Source organism: Arachis stenosperma, chromosome 3 (genome assembly GCF_014773155.1).
Source record: "Arachis stenosperma cultivar V10309 chromosome 3, arast.V10309.gnm1.PFL2, whole genome shotgun sequence".
NCBI classification, from domain to species: domain Eukaryota; kingdom Viridiplantae; phylum Streptophyta; class Magnoliopsida; order Fabales; family Fabaceae; genus Arachis; species Arachis stenosperma.
In genome coordinates, this window is record NC_080379.1 from 2,416,289 (window position 1) to 2,430,921 (window position 14,633).

The window sequence follows — 14,633 nt, forward strand, 5'->3', positions numbered from 1 at the left end:
GTTCGCACCACTGAAGAAAACCCCAATACAAAGGTGAAGATTGGAGAAAACATCTTACGAAAAGTTAAAAGTTTCAAGTATCTTGGGAGTATTATAGAGGATAATAGAGAGATTGAACATGATGTAAATTATAGGATCCAAGTAGGTTGGTCAAAATGACGAAGTGCGTCTGTTTTTATATGTGAAAAAAAAAGTACCTTTAAAACCTAAAGGTAAATTTTATCGCACTACAATCAGACCGGCTATGCTTTATGGTACAGAGTGTTGGGCGGATAAAAGGGAGCACGAACATAAATTAAATATGGTAGAGATGAAGATATTGATATGAATGAGTGGTCATACGCGATTGGATAAAATAAGGAACGAAGATATAGGAGAGAGAGTTGGAGTAGCACCTATTGTGAAAAAGATGGTAGAATCGCGTCTCAGGTGGTTTGGACATATGACAAGAAGACCGAGAGAATACACAGTCAGGAGGGTGGTTGAGATGGAAGATTGACAAGGGGTGAAAGACAGAAGAAGACATAGGAAGACCATCCATGAGTTGATCAAATGAGATCTACATGTAAATTATCTCTCTATAAACATGATATATAATAGAGTTCAATAACGTTGTTTGATCCATATAATCGACCACACCTAGTGGGACAAGACTTTATTGTTGTTATTGTTGTTGTTGTGATATTACTTTCAACAATGATCTTTCTCTACTTAACTAACAACGGTGAATTAAATTTTTTAAAAATATACTAATACTTTGTGGGATTTAAAATTGTGCATACCATGACTCAAATAAAAGTTAAGGTCTAAATAAACTAATCCAACTCCATAAGGGATCTAAAAAATCCCAACAAATTCGCACGGGTCAATCCACACGATTTACTCGGAGCACAGGTTCCTCAAACCGTGACCAATCTAACTTACATTGTAAGTAAGACATTTTCAAACCACAACAGATATTCATCCACAGCTCATCCACTACTCAGAACGTGGGATAACTCCCTCAATATTAGAGAAAAAAACACCCACTATCTACAAATGAATGAAATAATAACCAAGTCATCACTTCTAGCTATAAATACCCCGTTAAATTCAGGTATTTCTCAATTCCAATTCCTTTAAAGATGCTTAAAACTTTTTGCTAATATAAATTAAGTATCATTGTTTTCAGGTATTCTCTTGCTTGAAACAAAAATCCTAAAAAATTATAAATAAAGCTTTTAGAAAAAGTAATTCTTATTATTATTTGACAACTTTTTAAGTAAATAGATTGTATTATTCTAAAATAAAAAAATTGAGAATCAAATTGTTCTTTTTATTAGACATAAATCACATTGTTTTTCATAAAAAATTACAAAAATAAAAATGGAGTCTTTGTTCAAATTTTAAATTCTTATAAAAATTAAAAGAAAATACAAATTATTCAATTAGTATTCAATGTTATGTGAAATGTATAATAAAAATGTCTATACATTAAAAATACAATATAATTATAATGTTAAAATTAACTTTAAAATGTTTAAATGATATTTTAATCTCTAATATTTCAAAATATATTCTGACAGCTTCTACATCAAAGTGAAAGGTTCCACTAGAATTTATTGTGCACTTCAGATTGTAACTCAGTTCAATCTTGTTAAGAAAGCGTTTTCTTATTATAATTGGTAGTTTTGCCAACTCAAGACACGAGTATTAGAAGACACCTAAATTGGACACATTGCATTATGTGTAAGATTATTGTGACTTTTCATTTCCCCGAAAAGAAGATAACATAACACCACTGGATTCATCCATATAGCTTATTACTTTTCATCGTTTCATCAAACGGTGGAGGTAGGTCTCACTCATTATCCTGCTAGGACATTACTACTTTGAACTCTCTTTTCTTTTTATCTTTAGAAGAAGATAAGGAAAAAAAATTGCCATTTGCCACTTGTATTAGTAAACAGCAATTAACCTTTTGTCCTTTTCAAAAAAGTTACTAGAATTATAATTTTCTTTGAATTTTTACATCAAAAGCGGAGAAAGCCAAATGAGCAAACACGTGACAGTCTCAGCACTCAGCAGTGCTGCATGCAGCAATTAATAATGCAATTTTATGTCCACGTAGTATTTTCTATTTTTAATTAAAAATTAATAAAAATTTAAATGCGATCAATTTCATATCAAATTAATAGTTAAAAATCGTTAAATAAAAATTTAGTTAAATCAATCAAAATATTTAACGATTCTCTACTATCAAACTTAACGTAAAATTGACTGCACCTGAGTTTTCAAACTTCACGTAAAATTGACTGCACTTGATTTTTCATTCTAAACATTTTAGTTTTTGAACGTTCTCTTATAAAGAAAAACTAATTTGAAATATTATTTAAGTGTTAAAAAAATAATAAAAATCATGGACATAATATTTTTGAAATTCAAAATATTTCGAATTCTCGATACAAGAGCCAAACAATGAAAAAAGCATTGGTCCGTTTGAAACTGGAGTCTAAGCAGTAAATTTGACAGAAAGTACTAGAAATAGTAACCACTGTACCCTTCATCAGTTCATCACATGAAGCTCAGGCACAAACTCCATACATAGCATTTTTTACTCAAACATTGTTCACACTTCACACCCTAAACAAAGCACTAAACTTGAAAATGAAATACACTTAAAAAGACACAATATTCTAATGACAGAAGATGACCTTGAGTTCACGCGGAGAAGAACACTGATGCATGAGAGAAGGTGTGTCGTGTGCGAAGGTAAAAGCTTGAGGGCACGCGTGCTTGAAGAAGGTGGAATACACCGAAGGCTTGCAAGTTTGAGGGTTGTTGAAATGGTTCCGGCAACACAACTCGTCCGTGTGAAAAGCCTCGCACCCACTCTTGCAAGCAACCACGGGGCCATGACCAGAAGGCACACGGTGTTGCAACGTCACGGGACACGTCGCAACCAGATCGCTCCGACAACCTACGACGGGGCAAACGCCTTTTCCCTCGTGAGGCGTGATGGTGAAAGGGACGTTGAAACCGTCCACCACGCTCACGCCGTATGACGAGTAGTCGCCGGCGCCGTGGTGGACCTCGAACTGGGCTAAGGTGGCGGGAGCGGACCCTCCGGCGCCGTTGCACTGAAGGCGGCCGGAGCAGTCGCCGGTGGCGCAGGTGAGGCGGTTACCGGGGTAGGAGGTGCAGCCGGTGCGGGCCCAGACGCGGCCGGACCAGTGGGTGTCCGGGAAGGGGATGGAAGTGTGGGTGAAGTGGTGGAGGGGGAAGCCGCCGCCGGCTGCGAGGACGGGGTGGCCGGAATTAGGTTGGATGGCGGGCCAGACGGTGTAGTTGCAGTTGTTGACTAGAGTGAGGATGAGGGAGTTGGCGGGTGTAAGGAGGAAGGTGGTGGAAAGCATTATTATGAGAAGTGAGTAATGAGTTGAAGAAGAAGAAGAAGGAGCCATTGCTGCTTTTTGTTTGTTTGTGGTTGTAAGGAAGACAAAGCAGAGAATGGTGTTTGTGGTGTGTTTGGGTGAAGGTATTTATAGGCACAAAGTGCAATGTTATAAAATTTGAAGCTTTAATAAATGAGAGGGTAAAGTATATTTTTTTTAAAGTTTGACAAAAGTTTTAAAAATATTTTTAAGTTTTATTTTGTTTTAATTTTATTCTAAAAAATTTTAATTTGTATCAAATATATTTGTGAAGGCTAATTTTTCAAAAATTTTAAGATTAATTCAACAACAATTTTATAAGAACAACTATCAACACAAGCAAATCAAGTATAATTTTTATGTATTATTGTTAGATTGGTCTTAAATGTTTTGAAAATTTAGTCGTTAAGGATATATTTGATGCAAATCAAAAACTTTTGGGACAAAATTGAAACAAAATAAAATTTAAGGATATTTTTAAAATTTTTGTCAAACTTTAAAAGACAAAAAATATATTTTAAGAGATGTTTGCAAGAAATTAAAAATTAGCCTAAATTAATCTATAAATTGTATTATTCTATATAAATTGTTTTTAAAATAAATATACAATATTAAATATAATAAATATATAATTTTAAATTATTATCTTCTTTACATTATTGTAATTGAAAATAGCACTCGGTCACTCACACTCGCATTCTCACTTGATTATCACTAATTTTTCTGGGAGTTGGCATTGACAAGTTGTGTTTTCTTACTCTTGTTGTCTGTGTGCTTGATAATTGAGCAATATTAATCCTCTCTTGAATATATTTGTTTATTCCTATTGTATTTATCTATCCTCACCTTGAAAGTACTTTTTTATTAATTTAATTTAATTGAACAATATTCTAAACTTGTAGTGAATGGCTTTCTCTGTGCACATTAATATTTGCCGTTTGAAGCAACTTCTGCAAAGGCTGTCAAAACCCACAGACAAGACTCGTCAGTCGTCATCAGCCGAAACAGAGGGCATCCCTCCACCCTTCAACAATCATAATATAGTTAACGATGAAAATTCGAATACAATCGAATTTACGTGAATTTGATAGATAGAAATTATTAGATAATATGACTGATTTACTTATATCTGATCCAATTATTCAAGTTGACCTTATAATTTAAGTGCAGAGTTGGAAAATTAGTTTGTAATTGTTTTAGGTTAAAAAATTTTATATGTGAATATTTTTCATAGACTTTCCATTTTATGGCATTTTCTATATTACCAAGCTTATATTATTTTCACATTTTAATAATTATTTGCTATAATTTGATAACTAATAAATGTATTTACCACGGTACTAATCTCACTTTTTAATTTAGATATGGAAGGAAAAATGATGTAGGATAGAGTTATGGAATGTATGGGTGTTTTACGCAGTTGTGGTGTCAAGAGCAAATCGAACCATCCGATTTGTGTTTAAAAAATTTAAAAAAATTACATTACACAAATCGAACCGTCTGATTTGTATTTTAAACAATTAAAAAAAAATTAATATTGAAACCGGACCATCCGATTTTTATTTTCAAAATAAAAAAATTTAAAAGTACAAATCGGACCATCCGATTTTTCCTCTCTCACAAATCGAACCATCCGATTTGTGTTCAAAATTTTTTTAACAAAGAAATCGCACAGTCCGATTTCTTCACTTTATAGTTCAAAAAAAATTATCCCACATTCATGTCTAGCACCACCCACCTCCACACCTATGCACAACACACACAAAATTTGCATATCCAAAAAAATTAGCCTACTAATCTTATTTAGTACATAGAAAATAGAAAGTGATTGGCCACGACAAAAACGTTGGCTAAGTATTCCAAGAGGGGAAGAGGTAAGAAGCTCTGTTTACGAGGTCCATGTCGGCCAATTTTTAATTTGGACATGTTAACAAAACTTTCAGGACTAACAAAACCAGAATTGATCACATTTTATTCTCATATATCACCAAAATAAAAAAACACTCTTAAAATATTTGGTGTACTAAATCTTGAATTGGACCATCTAAAACAATTATGATGATCTTCATTAAAAAAAAAACAAGTTCTTGTATCTAAGACTCTTAAGTTAATTTCTGGTGAAGGCGAAATCAATATTTTTGGTATCTGGGCAAGAAACTAGATCGGGTTTTTTCCTTATAATCCATGGTTTATTTTGGCTCATATACAAGTGAATGAAGTGATTTGTTAGCGTTGTTTTTATGGGGCTTCTCTATGCCCAATGAATTGAGTAGCGCAACTTCTTAAATCTTTACTTGGTTATGTTTTTGGATTGCGCAAAAACAGCTTGATTATTTTCATTTGACCCAAAAAGACACTACTATTAAAAATAAACTTGATTATTTTATCACCAATCAAATTATTTGTTTTTTTTTTCCTATTCATCATCATCATCATCATCATCATCATCATCATCATTATTATTATTATTATTATTATTATTATTATGCATAGGAAAAGAGTTATTAATTGAAGAGTATTGGAGAATATCTCCTGAGTTTTTTTTTTTTAAATTAAGAAGCTCTCCTTAGTTTCAGCTTTGTCATTGTAAGTCAAACCAAGTAATAATTGTTCCCCAATCCCCACTAGCTGCTCTGCCTCCTCTAAAGTCTAACATAAGTTAAAAGCATAAATTGGTTTATTAATAGCAAATATACAATGCTAAGATATCCAACAATCAACAGGATCAATGAATTTGATGGTGTTCCTTAAGTTTTACGAGCCGCGTAGTTGATCGTTTAATTAGAAGACACGCATTTTGGCACGTTTGTTTTGTTCAGAATTAGAGTCTTTCGGTGATTTGATTTAAAATTTTAAATTTAAGCAATCATGCTATATGTTGGAAACATGGAATCTTCGGTTATGGGGGAGAAAAAGTGTCAGAGGAAGTCCTTTAATGATCAATTAATAAATAGGTTCAGGATGGTCATAGATTGGGAAAACACTCGAGGAAAAATAATAGCAGCTACTTTGTCAATGGTAAAATTATGAAAGCAATGATAACAATGAAATGATAGCAAATAAGAAGTCAATTCCATAATGATAAGGATAGTTAGAATGAAGTTGGCAATGGCATAGGATTCCAAGACATGTTGTAACAAACATTCTCACATAAAAATTCAAGTTCGGTCATCATTATATATAACAATAAATGTAGCAGGTAACTGCAACCCCATTAACAGGGAAAACCTTGTATTCATAAACTCAGATTCAATAGCTTGAAGGAGAAGCATGCCAAAGATGAGAAGACAAATCGCTGTCCTTATTCTCTTTACACTCCTCATGATGCTTTCAGATTCTGCACTGAATCATGTTACTGCTAATGCTCAGGATATTCAGCCAGGTATTTCACATTCTCAAAGCAAATTGGTCTCAATTATTTTGCTCAAAGTAAGTTTATATATTTTTTTCCCCTAATCACATTGATCTTTGCTTATACTCACACAGTTCAGTTCAAGCTAAAAACCCTACAGACTATCCCACGTAGTGAACATATAACTTCATGGGTTAGTAACTAAAATCATTAATCACTAATTTTCATGTTATAATTTTACACCTGGCGTTTTACTCAACAATCATGTTAAAAATATCACAGGGTGAAGAAAAGAGGACTCGCAGAAAGCACCCATCAGGGCCTAACCCAGTAGGGAATCACCTCCCACAGACTAAACCATAGAGATGGAAATTGGAGCCACTCCTTTGGAATCAGTTTTCAGTAGAGACATCAATGCTCGCTCTTACTTCCGAGTTTCGACTAAGTGGGGATCAAAACATTTATGTACACTGGAAATTTCTTTTAGGAACATTGTGCCTGTAAAATATCCACTAGTGTATGTTGGGAAATAGGCAGTGCCATTAGCACCATCGTACCAGGCACTACTAGTAGGGATTGGACTTAAGCTATTCTACCTGATTTTATAGCTCTGATCTTTCTATCTGCAGCACTCTTTTCGTCCACTAGTTCTAAACTATACAATCAGTTTCATGTTAAATTTATAATAAAATACGGTCATCCTTCAAATAAGAAGAGCTGCAAATAGAAAACGCATTCTGCTCAATACATTTTATTTGATGGGACGATGAGTACCAATAAGACTATTTTTCTTGTACCCATCGGATACTTATCACTCAATCACCATAGGAAGGATGGTATATTATGGTAATAAAGTGATATGTAAACGATCAGTACAAGAAAAGCAAGCCACAAATATTTTGTCCACTGAGAAATGCTGTTAAAGTAGCCCATGCCCCATCGTATTAGTTTTGAAGCTCCCACGTTTCCAACAATAAGGTTTTTGTCTGCAAGATAATATTCAAATTCTCAAAAGGCTAGCTACATTTGCGTTAGACTTATCACTCAATCACCATAGGAAGGATGGTATATTATGGTAATAAAGTGATATGTAAACGATCAGTACAAGAAAAGCAAGCCACAAATATTTTGTCCACTGAGAAATGCTGTTAAAGTAGCCCATGCCCCATCGTATTAGTTTTGAAGCTCCCACGTTTCCAACAATAAGGTTTTTGTCTGCAAGATAATATTCAAATTCTCAAAAGGCTAGCTACATTTGCGTTAGCTAAAATGTGAAACATCACTTAAACAAAACAGATATTTTGCAGGATTAAAATTACATATTCAATTGAATGGCCAATCCAAAAATGGTGCAATGCAATCTATTGAATATACAAGACTAACTATAAGCTACAAACAACCTTATGTGGTCCTTTTATACAGCCCGCTTCCGTTTCGAGCGCTTGCTTCTTCTTTCCCTAGAATCTTTGCCAAGTGTAGAAGCATATGCTTCTTCTTGTGCAGCTTCTGAACCCTACATAAACGCATCATGGGATTGAATAATTTTAGTAAATGAGTACAAATGAAGGTTCCAATCAACACGTATGGATTATAACCAAAGCAGGATTAATAGTTATGGCAGTGAGGGAAAAAATATCATGGGGGTTCGGCTATATTTTTATGTTGGTTGCCGAAGACCTAACACAACCCTCCTCCTTTATCCGGGCTTGGGACCGGCTATGTACCGCAAGTGTAACATAGGCGGAGTTTGAGGGAAAAAATATACAATAAAAAAATGCAAAATTATGGGAAAAGGGGGAGGAAGATGAAGGACTTTACAAAGATTTGGCCGACAAACCCTTCATTTACATCATGCTACACCTAATAACTATCTATGTCATAGAACAAGGACTGCCTCAATTCACCTGGAAGTAACAACACTTTTGCTAAAGTCTATGATGTAAACATCATGGTCCTTTGTTAGTTGTAAAGCAAGACACTGACACCGACATTCTTCATTTCATCTTAGACACGAGTGAAATTAAGGATCGCGTTGTTTTGTGTATAGAGTTTAATTTTGATGCACTGACAATGTAAAACATTTTACACAGTCATGCAATCATATCCGTTCTTTTGGATGACATTTCAAGCAATCAATGTAAAAAGTAGTTGTTTTTACTAATGTGACATTACGTAATTAGATGCACGTGCAAAATTACTTTACACTGACAGTGCATCAAAATTAAATTCTTGTGTATAATACCAGTCAGCTTATTATGAAGGTTTCTGTAAAAATCATATCAATATGATATTTTTACTTTTATTTCATTTGTTCCTCTCCAAAAGATAACTTAACTGCATGAATTTGTGACCAAGAAACTGAATGTTGAATGTTTACCTTGTTACTCTCTTCATCTGAGCCATCATCAGAATCAGTAGTAGATGCCAAAGGTTGAACTTCTTCCACTGGTAGTGCCTTGCTTGACTTTTTCTTTTTGTCCTCTTCTTTTAGCTGCCTAAATCTGCAAAGTATGATCTCGTCACAAGAAAATTCCAATAGGAGTAAACACTTAAGCTGCATCTTGTACAGAGAGAGAGAGAGAGAGAGAGGGGTTCTGACCTTTCACCAGCTTTAGCTGGCTGGGAAGCTGATCTTTTAGCACGTCCTGCTGTGATAATTCCACCAGCATTTTCATCTACAACAGGTTTTGCACCTCCTAATTTGCGCAACCATACTTGTTGAGCTGTGCTCAGGACATTGTTTGTAAACCTAATAAAGAATTAGAAAATGAACCAGTAATGAAAAAATTTTATTCTGTCTTAGTGCAACAAAAATGTTGTCATAACTCAGAACCATCTAAAAATATAAGCCACAAACTGATCATGATAAAGCATTTACTTGATGAATATATTATTCCCTACAGAAAGAAGAATTGTAGCAGGCATATTACGATTATGACTTTTAACCAAGTTGGACTTGCATAGAAAAATGATGCAGTTGCCTTCCTTGCTATATAACAGCTAAAAAATGTTTAACTTATGGCAAATACGTGAAAAATTAACATTATTAACTAAAAAGAATTCCAAACATATATTTGTGAGAAACTAACCAGTAAATTGTTAGCCCGGATGGAACAGAGAGAGAGAAGTAACCAATCATGAGTGGAAGAAACTTGAAAATAAGAAGTGTATTCTTTTGGGTAGGATCATTCGTCTGTCAAAAGAAGTCATCTAGGCATGCATTGCAAACCAAAAAACAAAAAATAAAAAAAAATGACGGATATTTGATATGTTTACCTGAGGTGGCTTCATGACTTCCATGGAGACGTATTGAGAAACAACAAGAAGAATAGGTAAAACAAGATATGCTGCAGTATCGTGCCAACCCAATGGTGGATGACCATCCTGTTCAACAAATGTTTATTATGATAGGAAGAAAAAAAATGGAACAAATGGATGTAAAAGATATGATCCTTGGCACATGATGTGGAGAACGCGGAATACCCAAAAACATGATGAATTCCAAATTACTACAATAGCTTTTATCAAACCATGTATTACAGTCATATCCAACTAGGACTACAATGGCTGTAAGGACTGAAATGTGTGCCACTGTCAAACCATAATGTCAAAAAAAATAAACAAATGTAAGCTATCATTTCACCTTTGAAGTGCAAGATAGATTTCTTACCACAAAAGGGAAAAGCCAAGAAATTCCAGCTCCACTTTGTCTAGCAGCTATGGTAGTAGGACCTCCAAGAGATGGGATCCAAAAGAAACCTTCTGTTAACAATCCCTTCAAGTCAAAGGATTTTCCATAATTAGCAAAAATCACATGTTATGTGGATAATTTGTCTATCAAATTTTCTACTCAATTTACAAAGGTTTATAACATTAATTACCTCATTTGCAACATTTGATAAAGCTTGGTAAAGACCAATCCATACTGGAATTGTAGCCAATGTTGGTAAACAACCTACACAAGATGGTGAAATTGCAATTGAAGCAAGAACTGTATGTCAGTATGCAAATAGAAAATTTATGAACCATGTGAAAACATTGTTGTCAGTATAACTATCTCTCTTTTAAAATTATATTATTTGAATATTTGGCCATCATATGGTGGTGCAACTGATTCATGATAAGGTAAGTACTATTCATTTCATATGTCAAGGCACCATACCATCAGAACCAAGAAAAAGAGAAGCAAGAGGAAGACAAAAAGCACCTGCCAATGGGTTAACCCCAGCCTGCCTATATAGCCTTGATGTCTCAAGTTGTATTCTTTCCTTAAAAGAAGAAAAACAAAAAAGGAAATCGTTTAGAAAAACCGTGACATTGTGATTTTAAGGTAAAATAAAGCAACATTTACCGGATCATCTCAGATGATTAATAAGTAAGAACCAAAAACATCCCTCACCTGATTGCCGGCATATCTTTCTTGAATGGCCTTAATTTTTGGTTGAAGATTTTGCATAGCGAGTGTTGATTCAACCTAATAATATCAAATAAAATCAACAATTGATTTTATATAACTGAAAGCTCAAATTCATTCATAGTTTGTTTATAATGTTTTGAATAATAAGTATCTTAGTCTATCCTTGAATAACAAAATATTACAATTACTTCAGCATGAAGGAAGCAAACTGTTATACTATTTTAGTTTCCTTTAGGGAAATCACATAATTGAATGGTTTCAAAAATTTGCATTCAATAACCACTATAGACTGTTATAACTTGCCCAACCTGTTGCTTTGTCAAGGGAAGTGTAGCAGCCTTAACCACAACTGTGAGCAATATGATAGCAAATCCATATGCATAAGGTACATGCACAGCAGAAAGACCATCCTTTAACACCTGAAATTTAAAAATGATAGCATGAAATCTGGAACAATAATAAACACGTAAATTTCCAATTATAAGCTGCTAAGTCCAAAGAAATTTTCACTCGACAGAAAGATACGAAGAAATAACATGGAACAAATGTGCTTCCATTCATCACTTGGTTTGAGCTCTACTCCTCCCTTAAAAAATCTCCTCTTACATTTCAACCGTGTAACAAAACCACAGAGGACCAAGCGCATTGTGCAATTGGCGAACAAGGAGCCACTACAGAGCGCAGGAGCACTCCTCTTTTGAACTCCAAGTATAGCTTCCCAACACAGCAACACTTTCCATATAGCATAAAACCAAGGTTCAAGGATCGTCATAGAGTGACCAAGCTTTGGAATCGGATATAGAATAGTCAATATTAATCGGTAAATAGTCCTACATAATCTTTAAAATTTCCAATCAAATTCGAAGCTGAAAAGTTACATTAAACACTAAACAAGCATAACAGGCATACTAATAAACACTTAATCAACTCTAACTGAATAATTAACTCAGCTCTGATTCTTAACCAACTCTAACTGAATAACTAACTAACTAACTAACCAACTTTCTTTCTAACAGAGTAGTGAACATTATTATATTACCTTGAGAACAAACTCCATGGCTTCGGAGATGAATCCGAACCAGCCTCCGTTCTTCTGCACGGTGTCGGCGGCGGCATCGGTGGAAGTCCCGGTGGCGGTGGCAGCAGAGTCGGCGGTGGCGACAGCAGCGTCGGCGAGCGTGTAGAGAAGGCCTTCGGCTCTGGCGACGACTTCATCGAAGTGGAAAGAGTGGGTGAGGGAGTGGATTGGTGGAATCTGGTGGAGGCTGAAGTTGACTTTGAGTCTGGCAGGGCGGTGGAGGAAGCGGTGGCGGTGGAGGGAGGGGAGTGGAGTTCCGATGAAGGAGGGAGAGGAGATGAGTGTCTTAGCCATGGAGGATTATTGATGAGAAGCTTTGAGCTTCTGAGAGACACTACTTTCTCAGCTTCTCATGATAGACTCCGATTTGAGATGAAGAGAAATATTGAGATGAAAGAATATTTCCCAATTATCCGTATTTTTAAAAAAAATAAATAATAATTATTTTATTCTTTATTGCGAGCGAAAATGCGAAATGAAATACGCACCAGCAGATCAGCAGAAATCGCAATGGGTAGTGATTGATTTTCTTTTTGTAATTGGGCCAGCCAGTGAATGACACGTACTATCATTAAGGGTTGGTAGATACGTCAACTAATGGTAGTTTTCCTTAGATTTTCCTACGAATTTAAATTTTAAGTTTTTAATATTTTTATATAATATTTTTATTGAAAAGGTATCAGTATAATGTTTGTTGAAATATGTTCATATATTTGCTCAAGACTCGTTAAATACACAAATTTAAACCGACTAGCATATACTAATATTTTTATTCGTACTAATATTTTTATTCGTAATAATATTACGAAAATATAAATTTTTTAAAATTACAATTTTTATTTTATTTTGACAATATAAATTATGCATAATATAAAAAATTTATAAAATTAAACTACTTTTATAAAAAAAAAGTTATAAATTGATAAAAATTTTTGACTAAAAAAATTAAAATATCTGTATATAAAAAATTAAATAATAAAATTTTTAGTTATTATTTTTATATAAAAAAAATCTAATTTTTTATTAATAATTAATTTTAACTTTTGTTATATAAAATTTAAAATAATTTAACGTGTATATTTTTACATTTAATTAGGTGTTAACTGTTAAGTCTGTTGCAATATAGAAATAATTAATTTTTATACTTACTATTTAAAAATAATATTTTATCTCTTTATGTATATAAAAATATAATTAAATATTAGCATAAAAAATTATACTAATAGTTATAAAATTAACTCAAAATTAATTTTTTTAAAAATAATTGAATCTTGATTCTAACTTTTAATTATAACATTAGTATTCTCTCAAAATTATATGTAATAAATATTTGAAAGAAGATAAATGAAGACATAGATTAAAAAGATAAGCGGTAAAAATTTAAAACTAAATAAGAAACTAAAAAATTATGTATATAATAACAATATTAATAATATTTTTATTCAAATGATATTATTTTGTTAATTTCATTTTCTGTATAAGAAAAAGATAGAAAAATAGAGAATGAGAGAAAAGAGAGAGAAAGATAAAAATGAAGAATGAGAATGAGAGTGAGAGTTTGTTCGTTTTTTAAGAAAAAAATTTATTTTAATTGTAAAAAAATATCGGATGACATATTTTATTTTGTCAAATTACTAATATAAAATATAAATTATATATAGAGTAAAAATAGTAGAGAGAAATAGAAAAATAGAGAGAGGTAGATGAGAAAATTTAGGAAGGAAGTTTATTAATTTTGAAAAAAAATAGTTTCTCTCAATTTTAATAAGAGAGTATCATATGACACATTTGATTATTGAATTAGATAGTAATATATTTCAATTTCAATTTTAATGCAATTATAGAATGTCATGTTGCACATTTTTATTGTCAAATTAGTAATTAATCATTGATATTGATAAAGATATATAAAATATATAGAGTGCTTGAAGGAATGAGAGAAGTAGAGAAAGGAAGAGGGAAGAGGGAGGAGGGAAGAACTCTTTAATTTTGGAGGGAACGATTTGATTTCAATTGCAATAAGGGAGTGACATGTGTCACATTTTTGTTGTAAAATTAGTAAGGAGGAGAAAAGAATTCTTTAATTTTGGAGGAAAAGATTTAATTTTAATTACAATGAGAGAGTGCATGTGGTTCGAATTATGTATGCATCTTGTATTAAGGTAGTTCTCATACTGATTCAAATTAAGTAAGGAATCCAAACATAGTAGTTCGAATGAGGTTACTTCGAACTATACATATATAATTCGAACTTCATTGTTTCGAACTATGAAACCCCAGACGTGTATAAATATGGTGTGAACGTGAATTCCTCTCATTAGAGTGAAACACAATGGCTAATGAGGAGAGTTTTTTAGTGTTGGTGCATTATAG

General features: G+C 33.1%; 3 protein-coding genes across 3 annotated transcripts; 1 reads left to right on the forward strand and 2 right to left on the reverse strand.

Annotated features, from left to right (window-relative positions):
* Nucleotides 1-2,410: 2,410 nt before the first annotated feature.
* On the reverse strand, nt 2,411-3,478 carry LOC130969740 (osmotin-like protein). Its single transcript, XM_057895603.1, has one exon. The coding sequence runs from the start codon at nt 3,441-3,443 to the stop codon at nt 2,676-2,678; it is 768 nt and encodes a 255-aa protein (XP_057751586.1). The 5' UTR covers nt 3,444-3,478; the 3' UTR covers nt 2,411-2,675.
* Nucleotides 3,479-6,587: 3,109 nt separating this feature from the next.
* LOC130968686 (CLAVATA3/ESR (CLE)-related protein 46) lies at nt 6,588-7,689 on the forward strand. The gene is made up of 3 exons (XM_057894085.1): nt 6,588-6,795; nt 6,900-6,958; nt 7,048-7,689. Exons 1-3 carry the CDS (start codon nt 6,684-6,686, stop codon nt 7,126-7,128), a joined length of 252 nt encoding a protein of 83 aa, XP_057750068.1. The 5' UTR covers nt 6,588-6,683; the 3' UTR covers nt 7,129-7,689.
* A 304-nt stretch (nt 7,690-7,993) lies between these two features.
* Nucleotides 7,994-12,683, reverse strand: LOC130968687 (inner membrane protein PPF-1, chloroplastic). The gene is made up of 11 exons (XM_057894086.1): nt 12,222-12,683; nt 11,491-11,601; nt 11,165-11,239; nt 10,973-11,033; nt 10,647-10,720; nt 10,436-10,540; nt 10,042-10,149; nt 9,855-9,958; nt 9,365-9,514; nt 9,143-9,266; nt 7,994-8,278 (listed from the first exon to the last, which is right to left on the reverse strand). Exons 1-11 carry the CDS (start codon nt 12,552-12,554, stop codon nt 8,180-8,182), a joined length of 1,344 nt encoding a protein of 447 aa, XP_057750069.1. The 5' UTR covers nt 12,555-12,683; the 3' UTR covers nt 7,994-8,179.
* Nucleotides 12,684-14,633: the final 1,950 nt, after the last annotated feature.

Bases quoted from the DNA above. Each gene is read 5' to 3' on its own strand.
- LOC130969740 (XM_057895603.1), bottom strand. From the start codon at position 3,443: ATGGCTCCTTCTTCTTCTTCTTCAACTCATTACTCACTTCTCATAATA.
- LOC130968686 (XM_057894085.1), top strand. From the start codon at position 6,684: ATGCCAAAGATGAGAAGACAAATCGCTGTCCTTATTCTCTTTACACTC. The intron at 6,796-6,899 runs GTATTTCACATT...ATACTCACACAG, and splicing joins TGCTCAGGATATTCAGCCAG to TTCAGTTCAAGCTAAAAACC. The intron at 6,959-7,047 runs GTTAGTAACTAA...AAAATATCACAG, and splicing joins GTGAACATATAACTTCATGG to GGTGAAGAAAAGAGGACTCG.
- LOC130968687 (XM_057894086.1), bottom strand. From the start codon at position 12,554: ATGGCTAAGACACTCATCTCCTCTCCCTCCTTCATCGGAACTCCACTC. The intron at 11,602-12,221 runs GTAATATAATAA...TTTAAATTTCAG, and splicing joins CCATGGAGTTTGTTCTCAAG to GTGTTAAAGGATGGTCTTTC. The intron at 10,150-10,435 runs GTAAGAAATCTA...TTTGTTGAACAG, and splicing joins CTTGGCTTTTCCCTTTTGTG to GATGGTCATCCACCATTGGG.